The 19,599-nt window shown below is 37.1% G+C and overlaps 1 protein-coding gene across 4 annotated transcripts; it reads left to right on the top strand.

Moving 5' to 3' along the window:
- The first annotated feature begins 344 nt into the window (after positions 1-344).
- Positions 345-19,181, top strand: LOC135685667 (melanocortin receptor 5). 4 transcript variants are annotated; one of them, XM_089112648.1, is made up of 4 exons: positions 346-1,004; positions 5,605-5,702; positions 14,096-14,155; positions 15,369-19,181. In XM_089112648.1, exons 3-4 carry the CDS (start codon positions 14,147-14,149, stop codon positions 16,617-16,619), a joined length of 1,260 nt encoding a protein of 419 aa, XP_088968774.1. In that variant the 5' UTR covers positions 346-1,004; positions 5,605-5,702; positions 14,096-14,146; the 3' UTR covers positions 16,620-19,181. The 4 variants fall into 4 exon arrangements, with proteins under 4 accessions (XP_065057738.2, XP_088968774.1, XP_065057736.2 ...); XM_065201666.2 differs by lacking the exon at positions 5,605-5,702 and having other exon boundaries at positions 345-1,004; XM_065201664.2 differs by lacking the exon at positions 346-1,004 and having other exon boundaries at positions 1,017-5,702.
- The last annotated feature ends 418 nt before the right edge of the window (positions 19,182-19,599 follow it).

The raw sequence follows: 19,599 nt of genomic DNA, 5'->3' as shown, positions 1-19,599 counted from the left end.
TTGAAATGCGGTGGAAGATCACCCAAATGCGCCTAGCCTACTATACACTTTTTTTATAAGAATAAAGAATATTGAGGCTCAAAATTGCTAAAATTTAAGAATAATTTAAGAATAATGCCTGGCTCAATTTCATCAAGAATAAAATTTTTCCCTAATCTGAGTTTTCTCCCAAAGCAAAACATTTGTCACTTTGACAATTATGATGAAGCAACACATCAGAAAAGATTTAATAATTTAAGGCGAATTTGCACCTTGTATTGGGCAAGAATAATTCAAGAATAATCTTAGGCTGAAAATCGAAAATTTTTAAGAATATTGAGGCTTGGCAAAAAATTAAGTATCCTTATAAAAAAGTGTGTACGCTATTACTTAATATCCCGAGGGTTATGTTAATAACTTTTTAAATGCTCAGCCCGCAACACTTTTTTTATAAAATTTGCAACAACGTTCAAAGAGTATGTTAAAAAAGGTTACGCCAGCTAGGTAACTAAAGGATTTGCGTAGAAGTTTATGCAAAAGAAACGATCTCTGCCAGCTTTAATGGTCTGCCGGATCCTTGCCTGATACATGCTATCTTGGGTACATAAACCTAGGAAACTAAAATCCTCCTCCTCTTTCAAATTTTTAGGCTCATGTACCAAGTGTAGATATGTTCCAGAATTTGCCGTATTGCCGCGCCCGTAATCAGAGAGCTTTAAACTGATCTGTCGTAGTAGCCTGTTACCCCCTGGAATATTTTAGTCACTCGTAGTATGATGTGAGTTACTCCCTGACCACAGAATAGAAATTTCTATTCTTTGCCCTGACTTTTTTGAACAATAGTATAACTTTCATTAGTAAAAAGGATTTCCGTATTCCCTCGATAAGAACAGGTAACTGCTTTTCCACAAATGCTCCATTGTCTTCCTATAGGCTTAAAAGGCCCTCCGCCATCTATCTTGTTGATTATAACGTTTCGCGAGGGGAAGCAAACCGTTCGACAGAATGTATTTACAGCTCTACAGGTAACTGGTTATTTCTCTTTATTTTGATCGATCTTAAAACCATTGAGAGGAAATAAACTTCAATAAATTTGATGTCCTGATGAAATTCATACGAAGGTGTACAGTATTTGCAAGAGGGATAGCATCTTTCATGCGATTCATGTTGTATTTTAATACAGTTACGAGCACAGTGCGAAGAGAGTGATTTTCGTGCGTCACAGACGATAACTTTGTGGTCAACAAAACATGCCCGGCATACTTATCAAAAACTTACCACTCTTTCTTACCATAAATTCATCTAGACGACACTGCTTAGGCAATGTTCACATTGCTCCGTATTCGTTTTTATCTGTTTTCATATCGATCTGTTTTACCTATTCACACTGTTCTGGATACATTTGACAACGGTGTGAAAAAGATGAAGCGTTCACATTGCTCCGCTCTGGATAAAAAGGAAAGCGCCACGAACTGGTTTACAGACCTTGCTAATAAACTTTTCAATCAAGTCACTGCCACTAATATTCCTCCAAGTAGTGTAATAACCTCGAGTGAATCAGCCATGTTAAGAAAAGTTGTTCAAATTGGCGCGATCTAAGCATCTTGCTGTATTGTTGTTGTTGTTATCATTTTCTAAAGTATCCGTTTTCGGCGTTCACACTGCGAATTGCGTTTTCGAAAGTCTCCGTTTTCAAAAGTCTCCGTTTTCAAAGTGCGTTTTCAAAAGTCTCCGTTTTTAAGGTGGAGCAGTGTGAATGCAAGGTGAAAACGGATACTTTTTTATCCGTTTTCATTGGAATCCGGAGCAGTGTGAACTTAGAGGGTTAAAAAGGCTTGAAAAAGATTTGATAGAACCTGCCGCTCTTACACGGTCAGATTTTGTCGAATTCGATTATGTCGAATCTAGTTTTGCTTCAGATTTGTCGAATCGAATGCCCCTTTTACACGATCAGATGCCTTGAAGTTCTTTTGTTATCATTTGTTTTTTCCTGTACTGGATTTGAATGTATTTCAGTAAAAAAAGGCTTGCTGGAATTGAAAACTCGCGATAAATAAATACCACTTTAAACTGAACTAATGACATATGGGGTGCCTCAAGGTTCAATCATTGGGTCATTCCTATTCATCATGTTGATCAATGATGCTCCCCTGGTATTGGACCCAGGGGGGTCACTTGAACTTTTAATACAGAGGGGGTCGTCTAAAAGGTGTTGCCCGATGGCAGAATCGCTATTAGAAATGAAATAACGGTTCAGGTTTAAGCAGGATTGACAGCGAATAAGATTATTATTATTACTATTATTATTATTATTATTCTTGTTATTATTAATATTACTGTCGAGCATCGCAACGCCAAGACGCGTTTGTTCATGATTAACTTTGAACTTCTTTTTGTCTCGCATTACGAAAGTAAAATACTACAAAATCTAAATATTGTTAGTAATAGTGTTGCAGATAAGACATTTATAAGATGCTTGTAAAAGCTAGTCGTATAGTCGTATAGTTGTAAATTTAAAATATATTCAATAAAAGTGAGATGTTTAAAAAAATTATTATTATTGTTATCTGTACGTTGTGTGCTGGACGCAAAGTGTACCTCGACCAAAGCCGCTACACGTGGTGCCATAATTCTGCATTAAATTTTCTAGCCACTTTTTTCACAGCAATGGATCTTTTCTCTATGTGAATTAACTAGGCTTTCTTTCCCCTTCTATCATAACTGGAGACCAACTGCGTCCTGACTCACTTCTCAAAACCAAGGGAAAATGTCAGTACGTTTTAAATCTAACAATAAGCTTAGAAACAAATCTCAACTGCAATACAAACAGAAAGTCAGATAAATTTGCCACCCTCATACCTGACTTAAAACGTCAGTTTAAATCAGTGTCTTTTGTCAAAATTTTCATCAGTTCACTTGCTTTTTGGTAACTCCTGTAGTTTTTCCATCGACATTTGCGACTCTTTGCCAATTGATCATCAACAGAAACGCTATATATCTCATTTTAACGTTTTTCTTCATTACTACGATTGTATTAGTTTTATTTTGTGGAAACAGGCTCGCCAGATACAAATCACCTATGTTATAGTGAGATTTGTAATTGTAGTTTCAACTGGAATTCTAGATGAAAAGTTTCATTTGAAAAATCTCAACTTTTTTTCAAATTTTGGCCAATGTCTAGTCTTTTGACCAAAAATCTTTTTCTAGAAAGATTTTCTGTTAAAAAGTTGAAGACGGCTCCTCATAGATGAGGGTAGGGTGTTGCTTTCCATTGCTATCCATCTTATTTTTCATTAAGCTCTAACAAATAAAAAATGTAAATATTAGGCATAGTTTTTTTGGCCGCGTTTAAATGGGTGGATTTTTTCCTCAATTAGAAAGGTGACCACATAAAAGAAAACCTCCTAGCTACTTTTTAAGCCTGGTTCATAAGTGTGAAGCAAAAGCTGAAGCAAGCGAAGTAGGCATGCGCAGTAAAAACTTTTTGGATGAAGCAGGGCATGCAGCAAAATGTGATTACAAACTTCCATACCAAACATACTCGCAGCCTGACAATCGATGTCGGTCGAGAGCGGTCAACAGGCAAGTGGAAACTGTTCTGTCGACCCGGATTATCGAACACTTTCGTTTAAATTGAAACTGGCCGTAATTGAAATTGAAATTGAAACAACCAAATTAAGGTTTCGGTGAACGTTTTCTGGATGAAAACATCCCTTTTCACATTCAAGTAGCTGAACTTTTAAGGCACACAATGACAACAAATTTGAAACAAACAGAAATTTTGAAAATGGAAAATATCCCATGTAAACGAAGGTTTCCATAATTTCTTTTTCAGAACTTTTATTTTGAGGCCTGAAAATCTCTTGACCTGTTAAGCCGATTATAATTGCTTTGCGGTTGTGGTCACATGTCTCGTTTACAGTATCGCATGGCACATCGATGTATCCAATGTACGGCTGTGTTTATTTAACAGGCTTATTGATCTTGAAGCTTCAAGTGACTTGACCCGGATTACACTATGGTTTACGAGTGTACTTCCTTGCGAGCTGGATCAGTAAAATCCCGTTTTCTACGAACTTTTATGAGGTTATATCATAGACCACCTCGTTGTTTATGTATGATTCGCCTGAAGGCAATCAGGGAAAACTATACTTTTACATCAGATTTTATAAATTTGCTTGCGCGTGTTTGAACCGCTTACTTCACATTTTGCTTTATTCCTTGCTTCATTCAAAAAGTTTTAACTGCGCATGCCTACTACGCTTGCTTCAGCTCTTGCTTGACATGTGTGAATCAGGTTTAAAGGCTGATTTCCACGAGGCGAATTTCGCATCGAAATTGTCTTTTGATTTCCACGAGACTGCGAATTCACTGCGAAATTATATAATAATTTCCGCCAAAACTCAACTTTAAAGCGCCCATTTTCAGAACTGCACGCATGGAGAATGTTCCAAGATTGTTTTCTTGCAAATCAAATGCAAAATCAAAACTGCGCATGCCTCGATGCCTTCATCAGCGATTCGCCGCGAAATTCGCCCTGTGGAAATCAAGGGTCTTTCTTATTTTCCACAAAAAACTCGTAGCATGCCACGTGAAAAGCAAATATCAATTTACATAACACTACGATATGTCCCCTTTCTGTGACGTTACATTGCACGACCATTTCACAATCGAACGCACGCACACAGGGCAGGAATATTTGACTACACGTTTTTAAAAGAACAACCCTTATAAGAAAAATCATGCAGAAATTTGCCCAAAAATTAAATAAGAGCAACATATGAATCAAGGCAGGCTGAAATTCAACAAAACTCAAGAAATAAAGTAGCAACTGAAAAATAAATTGAAATTGGAAACAAAAACTAACAAATAAAATAATATCAATTGAACAACAGAAAGCGATTAGCGAAAATCTGGACAGAGGCTTAGATTACTTTATCAGACAGACAAACTACTACGCTAAGGAAATTCGATTACAAAAATATGAAACAAAGAAGCAACACGCGATGCTGAAATTATGGGAAAATTAAGAAACGCAAAGATGACAGGGCCAAGTGCTCTTAAAGATAAGCATGGATGAAAACATATCTTGGTATCTTATTTTCTATTTGCACGAAACATATATTTTTGCAAATTTTTATTTATGATATAAATATATCATAATACTAAATACAAGAATACCATCCAGAGGGTCTTCTTAATGCCTTTCATCTATTTCCAATTCCTAATCCCAAGAAGTACAGAGGGAAATGTCTTTATCTTTATTCACACAAAGTACTTTTCAGGCTATTCCAACCCTGCGTAATTTTTCATCTGCTCCGGCAGGTCAAAGAACTTTCAACTTTGCACCTGATTATAGTCAAAATTGAGTCTCGTAATCAACGCAAATCAAATTGAGCATCGTAAACAATCTTGAATAAACAAAAATATTCTTTCATTTCTTGTCATAGTATAAAAAAATACCCCACAGATGAAAGTTTGTATTTTTTCCCAATCATTTCTTGTCCTGGTCAATCCAAACTTCCGCTTTGACGTCACAAATACACAACAAAAGCCAGTGATTGTCAGAGGCAAAAAACAAACTGCGAGATAATGAGAGATAATGCTATTACGTTTTCAAAACAGATGCTCAGGATTTGGTAATGCCGTGAGGGTTTTTGTCTACGATTTTGCAAGTTGATGGACACAGCATAGTTGAAGGCTTGATTCAACAAGTACTGTTGGTAGGTTCATAGATTGTTTAATACACATATAGAACATTCTGTATGTCAAGTAAAACAGGGGGACGGGCAGATTTTGCAAAGGTTTTACATGCTGTAAGAAGCCTTCGTTGCTAACCTGCTAAACCCGTTGCATTGCATCAAGAAATTTCTTCAATTTGACTTCAGTTCAGTATTTCATTGTCAGGACGCCTGTGTGTTTCTTCCCCGTCATTACTGTTAACACATCCATGCTAATTTATTTTGCCCTATATTTTGATCCACTCTAAGACTCAGCAAGACGTTGATGAAGAATACAAAACTGGGTTGATTATGGTATTTTTGGATGGGCGGCATTTGTCATATTGATCTTTGTCAGGTCTAGACATTTGCAGCAATGCTTTTATTGTGAACTACACTTTTTACATAAGAACCAATGATGTTTTCAGCTGAGGCAAAATCACTCTAGCGGAAATACTGGCAAAACGACGATCCTGCATAAAGCCCCGGTCAAACGCATCCAACATTTCATCCAACATTTATTCCCAAAAAATTAGAAAGTTCGCTGTTATTTTTAAGCGGGTGGTCAAACGCATCCAACATTTCATCCAACATTGCTTTTCTGCATGTTGGATGAAATGTTGGATGCGTTTGACTGTGGCTTAAGGGCTCAGTACGGGAAATTGCAAGGAGGACAAAGGAAAACCAATATTTTCGAAAATCGGCATAAATTTGAAAGTTCAGCTATACTGTATCAGCTTGCCATATTCATTTCGAAGGCTTTAAGCTATAAATTGTTTTAATAAATAGGGTTTTAATATTTTTTAAAAATATTTCTTGCTGCGGGCGTTCGTAAAGGCACTGGCCCAGGCAATGTATACGTTGTCAATGTAATGGGGAGGACACGGCCCCTCCACGTTTTTGCGAAGCGAATAGTTTTAATGGTGCAGTAAAAGGGGAAGGAAGCCTTCACCCACTGCTTTAGCTAGCCTTAGCCCCCCATTTTAAAATTCGTAGAGTGGGCCGTGAGTGCTACGTATAAAAATGTTTCCGCCGAAGAGACAGAGACACATGATGAACGTCCACGTCAAGATGATAATCAAACGTCAAGTGTCCTTTTTATAACTTACAATGCCTCTTAATGTTTGTCAATTTTAGGCTGAGGCCCTCGCTGAGGGCACCGCCTTCCTTTCTGCTCTCACTTTGAGGAGTAATACTATAGCTGGGACCCGCATGAGCACAAACAGGAAGTGAAAAAAATCTACCTGGAAAAGCAACCTTCTATGATAGCTTTGAAATGAATATGGCAAGCTGATACAGTATAGCTAAACTTTCAAATTTATGCCGATTTTCGAAAATATTGGTTTTCCTTCGTCCTTCTTGCAATTTCCCATACTGAGCCCTTATGCGTGATCGTCTTTTTGCCCTTTTACCGCTTGAGTGATTTTGCCCCACCAGCTCCATGGGCAATTATGCCAAGTTAGACATCTAGCGCCTTGGGCGCTTCTATATCATTGATAAGAACCAGATAACTTTTACTCGAGGCTCGATGTTCTTGCTCAGTTGTTATTAAGTTGTTCTTATTTCAACAATAATTTTTCTACAACTCCACACTATAAACTGTTTGGTAGACCACTACACTCTTTTTTATAGGAAATATTTGAACACAAGCCTAAAAGCTGGTTGAAGTTAAGAACAAATTAAAAACACTCCAGCCTCAGAAGGCTCCTTAAAAACAGATGAATTTACGGTGCGGGGGGGGGGGGAGGGGGGAGGGGGGGGCATAAACTGAAATATCTGACATACGTATGCATAGAGAGAAGATACGAGATACAAACTTCTTTGACAACCAGTGGGTTTTATGTCACTAATGCAAGAACAAAAAGCTGCAAAGCTGTTGAAGGCAATCTTTCAAGGGAATCGCTGAATCCCTGGAGCAAAATATAAGCATACGAAACATTTTTTTAAACTATCTGTTTTGTCTTGGAGCACCACGCACGGGGGTTAAAGAACACTTTTGGCGCTTGTTTTTGATATGAAAATTTGCATGTTTGTGTGAAAGAAAGGTCCGGCATTTTCTGCCCGAATTTTGAGAAATTTTCGGATAAGACGAATCGGATAATTTCTGGGTTTGAGATAAGACTGAGATCTCTATTATGTGCTAAGTTTAGCCATGGACTCTTGATGCAGAAGACAAGTCCCAAAGAGGCATATAGACGTAGGAGCCGCCGGGGGGGGGGGGGGGTGCAGAAGGCTATGTGCCACCAATTTTCAGAACTAGCTATACCTATTTGCAGGTCACGGAGGTGCCCTTTTCGCCTACTTGTACCCTTCCCCCCACCTTTTATATGTTTCCCTCGTCTATGCATAGAAGGTAATATTTCTGGATTACGTTATATTAACTATTAAAATGAGCACCACCAAACTTACGATAGGCCTCAATCTAAAATCTGAAAACACCCTTTTTGCCATTTACACAAACCTATAATAACATTTTTGTTTGTCTGCAAGGAGACAAAGTGCCCTAACAGTATGTAGTTGCCATTAGAATTTGTGTGGTTCGTATATCGCCCATCTAAAGGAAAACTATTTTTCCATGCCACTCAGAATCAGAAAGAGTTTACCTCAAGCTGGTTTCGCTTAATTTGAGATCGCAAATAATACTGTCAAAGTTAGTTCTTGTCACATGTAGGACCTAGGGCCGTACCAGAGGCGCGTGTCCCAAAATCTTGGAATATTCACTTGCTGGAATTTCCCTTTTTATTTGGGAGTTTCACATATTCAAAATACCTCTTTTTCAACAGCCTTTATGGTAGATTTGGAAAAATGTCCTGTTTTGAAATAAATGGCTTCTTCCTACCTGTGCCCTTCATCTTTGAAATTCTTCCAAGGTACCTGGGAACATGTCGTGTAAATTCAAAACAAAGTACTAATATAACCAGGCACCGCCGAGCGTTGAGAAAAGTGGGGGGGGTCTAAAGAAAGTGGGCGGCTATAACCGAATAAAAAGTGGTTTCACTGGTGATTCATTGGTAAATTTTTGCATTTTTGGCAAGGGCCATAAACCAAAATCTAATAATCTTTCTTTTTGTTTTTTAAGTCGTTTGCCGCTCAAGCAGTTTCCATAACACATACTGTAAAGCGCTTGGTGGTGCCATGACCCACTGCACACTTCATATTCATTTGCTCTGCTGACCCCCCCAATTGACATGACAGATTTACGGCCCTGATGGAATGTAAAATTGCGGATTGACATTTTAGGCAAAAAATGTGTCTAATGTGTCTATGAAAATTCCAACATGCGCCCTCTAGTTGACTTTGAGCAAACGCCTTACATTGACATTTCGCAATGTATTTGCACCCTTTGTACACAATACGCGGTCTTAATTACGTATTTTATGAATGCATTTAGCTCTGTTGCAAATTTGACGCTGTTAATAATAACTCCCATTTATTATAACGATTTGTCTCCTTTAAGAGTGTTTTGTCTTAGAAAAAGGCGTAGTTATGCCTCGAATTATTCGTCAATGGGTGATTTAACAAGGCAAATTACTTACACACCTCAACATTAATATGAACTGTGATATCCCCAGTGTAAAGACATCCAGTATACTCAAGTATTACTGTTGTTTTGGCTCTGATGATACGTTCTAGAACCAAACCACATCATCAAAATTACTGAAAGAGCCTATCAGACTAAGTTACGTTGTTCTTTCGGATAACACAATATTTTAATGAGAAATCAAGCATAGGGTAAGTACTCAGTTTTTAAGATTTTTCGCTGATTGTTTCACTGAATGACTGAATGAAAAGGGTTTCTTTTATACCAAATGCTGACGAGCTAAGTTTTAAAAAACGAAGAAGTAAAATAAAATGACGAGAAACGGGACATATTTGCCTAATCGTTGGCAAGAATTATTTCCACCCCTTCTGTTAAGGATGGATTTTTGAGCAGCTGCTTGAAGTGCTTCTAAAGTCAAAAATTCACCATATCGTTTTAAACTTGAAACCAATGTGAAATCAACAACATCTAGCAATAAGTGGCAATGCTAAGTTACCACCAGTCCAGATACCATGGAGCGTTGAGAAAAGATTAGATTTTGCATTTTTAACAAAAAGTTTATAAAATGCGACGGGCATAAGACTGCAGCCATCCTGCTCTACGTTGCCAGCAATCTTATGCCCGCTGTCAGAAGAGAGGGGCATCGAGTGCGGAAGGCCCTGACTTTACAACTGTAATTTCTGTATAACTTAAAAAAGAGTTCTATTTGCTCTCGACCCTCCCTAGCTCTCCAATAAAACAGCAAGAAGGAACCACAGTGAAGATTTTAAGAATTTTAGTTCAGCCCTGGCACTTTTGCTGCACCTGTGTTCGATTTTTGGCGAGGCCGTTCCTGTTTTCCTCTTTATCCGCGCGTTTACACATCAGGAATATCACAAGAAGCTAATTTTTGAAAGTAATTCAAACACTTTAACTAAAGAAATCCAAAGCACCTGGCATGTACAAAATAAACAGTTTTAACAAGTTACAGTGTATTAAACTCAACTTTTCACTTTCACGTCCATGATGCCTTCTAAATCGAGTAAAAATGTGTGGTTTTTGTTTAGCAGCTGAATTGAGTCGCTAACACCAGAACACCAAAGCTAGATAACGCCCATGAAGGCATTGATAGTTTGTTTCAAGCAACAAATACTATGACATCGGGTTTTTAAAATGAGAAAAGTCTGTTTGATAAAATAAGAAACATTGTCCTAAAACATTGCACCTGCATATCAAGCAGATTTGAAGCCATTTCGCGATGTATTTTTAAGTGGCAGCAAACCGTTACCTCTACGAGTTTGCCTGGAGTTTTATTAGTGAGTATGCCAAAGCAATGCAAAAATCAACGTAATCAATTCTGAACTCTGCGGTTGTTTGCATACTGAAAAGGTTGCTGAAAAAAATTGCACTACCTTGAATTTACATAAATAACCTGCTATTGAAGAGGCAGCAATGGTTTTCGCTTGGATGCTGCGGAGGAGTACTGGAGAAGAATCCGACTTATTCAAACCATGTGTTATTATGTTACTGATAAATGATAAGAGACATTGCTGGTTTCCGGGCGGATTGAGAGCGCAAGAAAGGAAAAAGGCTGAGAACGAGAAACAGGAACCTCTATGGTAACAGTCCGACGATATTTCATTTGAATAAATATATTCAAGATTGTTTTTTGTATTGCTTAAGAATAACGTGAATTCCAAGTAGCAGAAGCACCACGATTTATGATGGTCATGATTGAAACCTGATCGTCTATGGTCTCTCATTTCTGTTTAGGGCAGCAACAAAGATACGAATTTGTACGATTTTGATGAGGTTGAAATATTTAGCATTTATACCGAGGTTGAGAAAATATTTGAATGGCTTATTATTATTGAAAGAATTCCTTTGAAGTGACTGACAGTGACCGTTAGTTTGAAATTTTGGAGAGGGGGGGTTCATTGGTTTAATTCATGTAGAATTCATTTATGTTTAAACTCATTTTTTCAAACTCATTTCTATAATATTCAAAGGTCGATATTGAGTAAAGCAATTTTCCGCAATCACTAAGAGTTTCATTAAATTTTACCATTTGCGGTCCGCTATTTAATTTTTCATGCTTAGAATGGTGTTCCATGTTTTAGTATTTTATTTCATTACGGAAGATAAGTTTTCGAGTCTCTTGTGAAGGATTTGCATGATAAATAAATTTTTAATGTCTGCGTCTGTAGTTTTATGATAACAAGTCAATCATATTGATGGAAAATAAGGAAACTTCGGAGTTCTGAATTTTTTCAACGTTAATTTTTCTTCGTGGATTTGCTTCGAGTACAGAAAGTTTTTTCGGGATGGCTGGTAGTTGTTTTTATAACAAGTTTCATGAATACTTCGAAACAGATGCGGGGTATGCTAAGAGTGAGAGGGGGGAACGAAACAGCTCCATTACTTCTGACTTCTACAGACAACTTTGGTGACTGTAGAAATAGCAGCGCTAGGGGGAGTGGGGGACACGTCCCCCCAGTTCTTAGCAGGATTAGTTTCGCAGTTCGTCTAAATTCTACGAGAAAATGTTGGGGAGGGGTAATGTTTTTTGCGTAGTAAATTCCTTTGCGTAGCCAAAAGTTAGTCATGGGCGTTTGCTAGGTGTAAAATTGGCTTTCCTTGTTGGTAAAGGGGCGTTTTCTGACAGTAAAAAGAGTGTATTGGCGTTTTTTTGTCAACCAACAACCCTACCTCCCCTCCCCCTTCCCATTTCCCTCCCAGGTAAATGGTAAATGGAAGATTCCCTGTCTCATATTCAGCTAGGAAGGCCCAAGCATGTCTTCTTGAAAAGAGGAGACGCTAGTCTATTGTCGACAAAATAGCTTTTTATTGTATTGGAAAATTCTTTATCACAGTTTGCATTTTCACATTGCAAAACCATATTTGATGATAAATGTTTATTTAAGAAATGTTTATATATAAACTTAAAACTCCGCTTCTGCAAGACCTACATTTGGTTAGGCATTGCTTTATAAATAATGAAGCTCGATTCACTCGAATTACTGTGAGGTTTATTTACCTTTTAGAGAGATCACTTTGTGGCGTATTCTATCAGATGAAGGATTGAAGTAAAAACATAAACATACCTTTTTAAATAAGAAAGTTTGCTTGATTAAATCGACTTCTTTCGTGAAAATTTCTTAACAACTAAATGCTAAGGACGTATTATTTAAATGGAAATTTGAGTGCAGCTTAATCCCTGTGAAGGATGTTTCCATAGAGGCAACACACGTAACTAGTACAGTTACCATTACGGCTTCTTTTTGCGGTCTCTGTAATAATCTAGAAGCTAACTTCGCAAAAAGTTGATTTTAGGAAAATACACTCTGCTTCCTATAAGAAAAGATGTATTAGAATACGAGCCTCAAAACTGGTCAAAAGTTAAGAATAGATTAAGAACAAGCTGAGACTGAACTACTGTAAAATGTAATTTTAAGCAATGTTTTATCTCAATAACAAATATTTTTTGCCATGTGTGGGTGCTTTTTCGCTGAATTTTCAAACTTGTAGGCAAATGAAGGTTATCTCAGTCAATGTGCTGGCAAAAGAGGCCAGGACACCTCCCTAGAGCCAAAAAGCTAGCAATTGCACTGCTTACACCCTATTAATTTAAGAACATATTAAGAACAATTAAGCCTCAGATTTATAAAAAAATTAAGAACACTCAGCCTGAACTTGAGTTTACTGGTTCTCATAAAAAAGGGTGCAATACAATACAGTTGAATCCCGTTACAGTCGGACCATGTAAGGACGTGGTCCAACTTTTCCGGAACAACGTACGAATTTTTGACATTGAATAAAGTAGGCAAATCCAATAGAAACTGAAAGTCAATCAAACTTAGTTAAAAACCGAGTTACCCAAGATACGACTTAAACGGACTTAACCTGACCAAAACCATTGAAGCCCCGTATATAACTTCTTGTAATGACAACTCCAACGTTTCAAACTTAACTTAATGGAAATTAAAGAAAGCTTGTTACTATTGTGTTAAAAACTTCAGGTTTACAATTATAAAGAGTTCAGAAACAGCAAAATAACAGTTCGTTGTGCTGCGGGTTAAGTTGTAGTTGCTCGGGGACACAGCCTCACAGCACAACAATTTATCGATATTATCCATCTTCAACCTCCGGTATGATATCCTCAAGAAGCGTGGCCAAGGTGACAACATTAAGGGAGCAAATGTGAGTGGAGCGAGCCTAGCTTGTGGGTGTCTCAGACGTTTTCCCCGGGAAAATTGCCTGTAACGCCTTTTAGACTGGAAAGCCTCCCCTTTTCAGAAAAATAATTATCAGTGGCTTTGCAATAATACGGTCGGGTGCAATAATACAAGACTACAATGATTTTATTATTATAAACAACAGTCTACATCAGTTGCTGTGATCTAACTTTAATGGGCTCTTACTAATTTGCAAAACATATCGGACCAGATACATAACAAATTTTGAATTTGGGGTCTTTTTGTTAAAATCGTAGATCTGAACACAGATGTCCTCAAAAAATGTCGAAATCTACTTGAAATCCAGCAAGTATTCTTTCGTGGTCACATGGTTGAAACCAAAGGGTGACACTGGGTGCGGACGATGCCAGCTTGGATTAACGAACTTAATTTTGATGTATTAATGTTTGAAGTCTTAACATCACTGTACCCCCTGTCCAATGTATCCCTCCTGGTCATGTCTACACTTTTATCGAAGGGGTGCTTTTGGCCAAAATAGTTATTCATCAATGAGGCGCATTTGAGGTGGATCAAATGCTAGTAGCCACATAGGCTAGATTATCTCCATGACTACCATTACGCTTGAATACTGAGAGAAATATATGTGGCTAATTAATATATCTCTATTTTTGTTTAAACAGCTTTTGCCTTACTGGTTGACAAGTCAAGTACGATAAACGAGCCGAGCAGCCATGCCACAAGTAAGTCCTCAACAGTTTTAAAGCAATTACTTATACCATACGCAAATAATTACGCAGGTAAACCACATCAGGCCACTGCTACTATTTGATGGTAGCTTTGCCTTTTAAATATGGTCGACAATAGTGACCGTGAATATATTTTGTGTCAACATTATTGACAATATTCTTCAGGTTGCTAGTGTAGAAAAAATTTGATTCATTCCCAAATAATACTGGTAACCAAACGATATTCTTCATTGAACCTTCCGACATGAATAAAGAAAACAAATTCTAACAACAATCAGCCACTGAGAATATACAGACTTCTTTTCTAGTGTAATCCTTATGCCGCAAGTTTCACGGAATCATTTGTCACAATGTTGTACAAGCGTTGATTTTCTATTTGTCTTCTCCAGCTAGCAAAATATGGAAACTATAGACGAAGAGTTTAATTAATAATATATTCCTTCACGCTGCTGTTTCATATCATCTTATTGGCGTGATGATATGGCGTGCTGTTTCAGCCCTTAAAATATATCTATCCTATTTTCCATCTATATTTTAATGACGGGACATGACCAGACCTATTTTCATAAAAAATTTGTCAAATTACCCTTAATTAATAGGACAGCGAATAGCTATGATTTCTTTAATCAGTTAATTCATAAAGGCTGAATATGCAACACCGAAAATGTGAACGTGCCACCATGAATACGTTACACTTCTGAATGCAAACTTGGAGCCACTTGCAACTTGATTAGGTGGACTAAGGATGCGTTTGAGCTTTAGTAACTGACTTGATCAATCTACGTCTAGGATAAAATCATTACTACAACTAAAAACCTTATTGGTGCCTTGTGTGTACTTTAATTTGCTTTTTGATTTACTTATTCATTTGAAGTCACTTACTCATTTAATCCTCTTGATAATTTTTATGTTTGTCAATTGTAGCACTTTCAGCTCAATCATCCTTTTACCCAATCACCTAAGCATCAGAATCACTTATCATATTCGCAATGGTCCCTATTTAAACAGTAACTCAATTTACACGCTGTTCATAGCTCAATATTAAGTGAAAGTATACTTGTGATCTTTTTTTAACTTCGAACCAATACTATATATCAAAACAATGGGTATAACTCTAAGATTATATCAACATACAACGAATACGGATGCTACCGAACCGAATAATAAGTATTTGTCGTTTTTTACGAGCGGTACTTTTTTATTACAGGAATCACAAAACTCGACGCCTCCACTTAAACCCTACGATCCGTTCATCGAGCAACCGATTCCTACGGCAGTAGGCCTATTTACCCTAGCAGCTATAATCCTTACGCTCAACCTCGTTGCCATTATGGTATTCATCAAAAAGCGCAAGAACAAGCCTCCTGTCGATTTCCCGCTACTCAGTCTCCTTATCGCAAACGTTCTTCAAGGTACACTCACGCTTCCGGCGTACGCGTTGAAAAAAATTAACGCTTTCGGGGACTATGAGCAAGCGATCATTTGCGACATTTATCGCTTCTCATTTTTCGTTTGCGCCCATGCATCGATTATGAGTCTTCTTGCCAGCAACGTGGATCGCCTTATAGCTCTTGCGTACTCCTTGCGTTATTACGAGATTGTTACTACTTTTCGAATAAAAATAATCCTCTTCGCAACTTGGATGTTCGTAATTGCGTTTGATTCGGTGCCGCTGTTTTCAAAAAAGCAAAACAGAGCTTGTCATTACGTGCCAACGAAAACTTGGAGCGTGTCGATGCACATCGTTATGAACATTATCCCCTTACCGTTGCTCCTTGTTGGTTACATAATTACGATTCGTATCGCCTATCAGCATGCGCGAAAGTTGAGAAGATCTTTGCGAGAAAAGGGCGTAAGCCGAAAAGAGAAAGTAAAAGCTATTTGCAGGATCCGCGCAACAAAGAAAGTGTCTCTGATCATTGGAAGTTATTTCATTTGCGTAGGCCCTGCATGTGTTTACTATTTGCTGGAATGGCTCTGCGTTAGTTGTTTTTCCATTGGCTACAAACTGTACCGTGAACAGTATCTGCATTTCTTTCTCAAAGTGTTGGTTAATATCAATGCGATCATTTCTGCAATAATTTTTTACTGGAATAGCAAAGATTTTAGGCGTTCTGCTAGAGACATGTTGGGCGGGAGGGATTCGACGAAAAATACAATGGAATATAACGCCAGCATCACTGCAGACAGACACAACTTAATAACTAATGAGGGAAATTGTGGCGCTGGTTCAGATCGCTCTGCGGCGAAAAAATCAAAGGACAAAAGTGGTTCTTCTTCAAATGGAAGTTTACTGTCAACTGAAAACAATGATGAAAAAGAGAGGAGTTCCTTGATAATAGATGGGAATAAAGAATTGCAAAAGAATTCACCAAAAAGCTGGTTTAAGAGGAATTTGATTAAGAAGTTCGTTGAGAAAAAAGACACACCCGGGGTTCTTTTAGAAGAGCTGAATTGACTGTTTTGACCAGCAACTCACACAGACAAATCAAAGAACAATGGAAACTTTGCTCACATAATTAGCGGTGAACTCGCAGAGTCTTTCAGCTAAAACTTAATCTCTCCTGTTTGGAAAAGACTCGCGGACCAGGTGAAATAGCTCGTGGATAGTGAAAAAAGAAAATTGGATGAGGCCATAATGACATTTTCTCAAGACGTATAGAACGTAACACAATATTCGTTTAAAATAATACTTAAAATCTGATTAGATGATTCGTCTCAATTGGGTTATCAATAAGCTTGAATAACTTGAGTAGTTCAACTCACCGTATGTGATGTGAATGCCTGTTATGTTATTTACACCCCATCATCTTTTCCTGATTCGCTTTAAATTAGCATGACCTAACAATGCCAAACATTAGTTAGAGAAAAATAAAATTAATTTAAAATTTCAATTGACGGAAAGTACGTCCATAGAAAGCTGTTTTGCAAAGGAACAAGCTCTCTCAAAAGGTGGGGAAAATGATAGTTTTTCTCATGATTTGTATGAAAGTTTTGGCACTGCATGTCGAAAATTTAGAGAAAAATTAAATGCCTTAAAGTGTCTATGCAGCGAAATTTTATGTCCTGTTTTTTTCCCATTTTTTCTGATACGTTTGACACCAAAATTGTCATGATTTGACCAGTGAAAGTGTGTTTAATCAGATTTTGAAATTAGGTAGTACTTGCGAAAACCAAGGGCAATTTATGACGTCAAAGTGACGAGTCTGGTCGACAACAATCAGGAAACTGCGGTTGTACAGAATATATTTTAGTGGGGAAGAAAAGCAAAAGAATTGTGCAAATTGTGATACAAGCACAAAAAATTCACAAAACTCTAAGTTTGATACGCTGAAAAAGATGAGATATAGACCCAAATTACATCTTGCCCATAAGATCTATTCTTAGACTGGGGTACTCCGGTCAATCCCCCTAATTGTACCTTTGGTCATAAACGGATGTGATATAGTTCCTATTCATATCTTGCACTCTGAAAATAGAACAAGGGGGCAATTTTCAGTCGGGATTCATATCCTATCTTTTGGAGCGTATCAAACTGCCCCTTATTGCAAAGTTTCATGCTAGTATCACAATTTGCACAATTCGACCCAATAAGTGATTTAACAGGCCTGACTAAACAGTTTCACCCCGACTCATCACTGTGACGTCACACCGGAAAATAAAATTCCGCAATGCAACTGCAAAATGTGCATGCTTTGACACTCAATAAAAAAAAGAACCATTTAACTTATCGGAATTCTGTTTTTTGTATAAGAACAAGGGCAAAGGATTCTATAGATTTCTTTTAAAATATTGGAATGGTAAATTTTGCTGCATAGGCACTTTAAAACAATTGTAGAGCTTTCTTGCACACCCTAGATATTAATACAAAATTGGTTTATTTTCCAACAAGTATATAATGGTCCAATTCCTACTAAATATAATAAGAGGACGTCAAAAGAAAAACTATAAAGTCTTGATAGATTTTTCCTCCAAATAGAAATATAGAATAAAAGAAGCTATATATTAACAGAGTGATGTAACATGAATTCTAAACATGCATATTTATGAAATCACCTTTGAATCTAGTCGCATAACTTGCATCTATCAGCTGGTTGAAAATTCCACTGTACTGTGAATAAAATTATCATTTTAATTAAACTTTTGTTTTAAACCAAATTTTATCTTTCCATCATAATAGATTATCTTTTTCTTGAAGATTAGGCAGTTGAAAGTTTCCTTAAGGCTTAACTTAGAAGCCAACCCACCTCCCATGAATTGTATGGTGCTGAAAAATTAAATGCTGATGCCTTCTTGTCAACTGTCACCTGCTACCTGTATCTGTAAACCCAACAAATTTCAAAACATAGGCTGCCACTGGCCCCCTGCCCCCTCTGTTTATCTGCTTGTTTTAAGAACCAATCCTTTCCTGTTGCTGACAATTGCCCCCCTCCCATTCAGCATTTCTTCCTTAATACTTCCATGAAAAAAAACCAGGTAGCTGCAGGGGTTCCATCCTGTAAAAAGAGGAAGGGGGGCTGTGCTTTAGGCAAATTCAAAGGCCACACCCATGACCACACCGTACCACATCCAAAGTACTTGCATTTGTGTTTAAGACTGTTGTGTCTAGAAATCATTCAAACTATTCAATAACAGAGACAAACTGAAATTACTCATTCATGGAAAAGAATTTGTCCAACTAAATATGGACTAACTTGTCAATGGGGGGCTGAGCCCCACCCACAATCTGTTTGAATTTTAACAAGGTGGGCTGGGCCTTCCTGAGCCCCCTCAATGGCATCACTGGGTAGCTGCTTGCATTACGAATTATTGCATTTAATGCATTTATAGAGACAAATCAAGAATTTTACCCGACAGCATTTGTTGCTTTCTTTACCAGGTAATACATTTTGTTTTGCTCAAAGCAATGATTGGAATTATGTATTATTGATTGAAACAAATTTGGAATAAATTTATCAGTAGACAATTATTTAGAGAGTTATCACTTCTTTAAAATCATTTAAGAAATTATATCTATAAATTGTTGTTTTTTACATGACAACTGAAAACTATCACAACAAAATTACAAAAACAATAAAATTAAATGATAGCCACAATATTTTTGCAAACCATCAGAAAACTTTTGTGAACCTCTTTGTTTAAAAAATATTTACATTTGAATTTTTTTTAATTCCAATCTCCAAATCAATGTTTAATGAATTTTAACAGATATCCATTTCCCAGACATGAATTGTTTTTATTGTGGCATGTCGGCATTATCTTAAAGGTTGGAATACGTAGAATGTAAGGCAGCAAGTTCTTCTTTTTCAAGTGGTGGATTACTATTTCATTAAGAAATGTCATTTGTATTTAGAAATCCATCATAAACCAGAAGAAATGAAGAGAGTAGGAATATCAAATAAATATCACAGTTGCTTTAATAATAAATTAGTTTCGCG

Source organism: Rhopilema esculentum, chromosome 15 (assembly GCF_057945365.1).
Source record: "Rhopilema esculentum isolate cy_ngs chromosome 15, ASM5794536v1, whole genome shotgun sequence".
NCBI classification, from domain to species: domain Eukaryota; kingdom Metazoa; phylum Cnidaria; class Scyphozoa; order Rhizostomeae; family Rhizostomatidae; genus Rhopilema; species Rhopilema esculentum.
The sequence above is the reverse complement of the archived record's forward strand: the minus strand, read 5'-3'. Positions and strand labels throughout refer to the sequence as shown.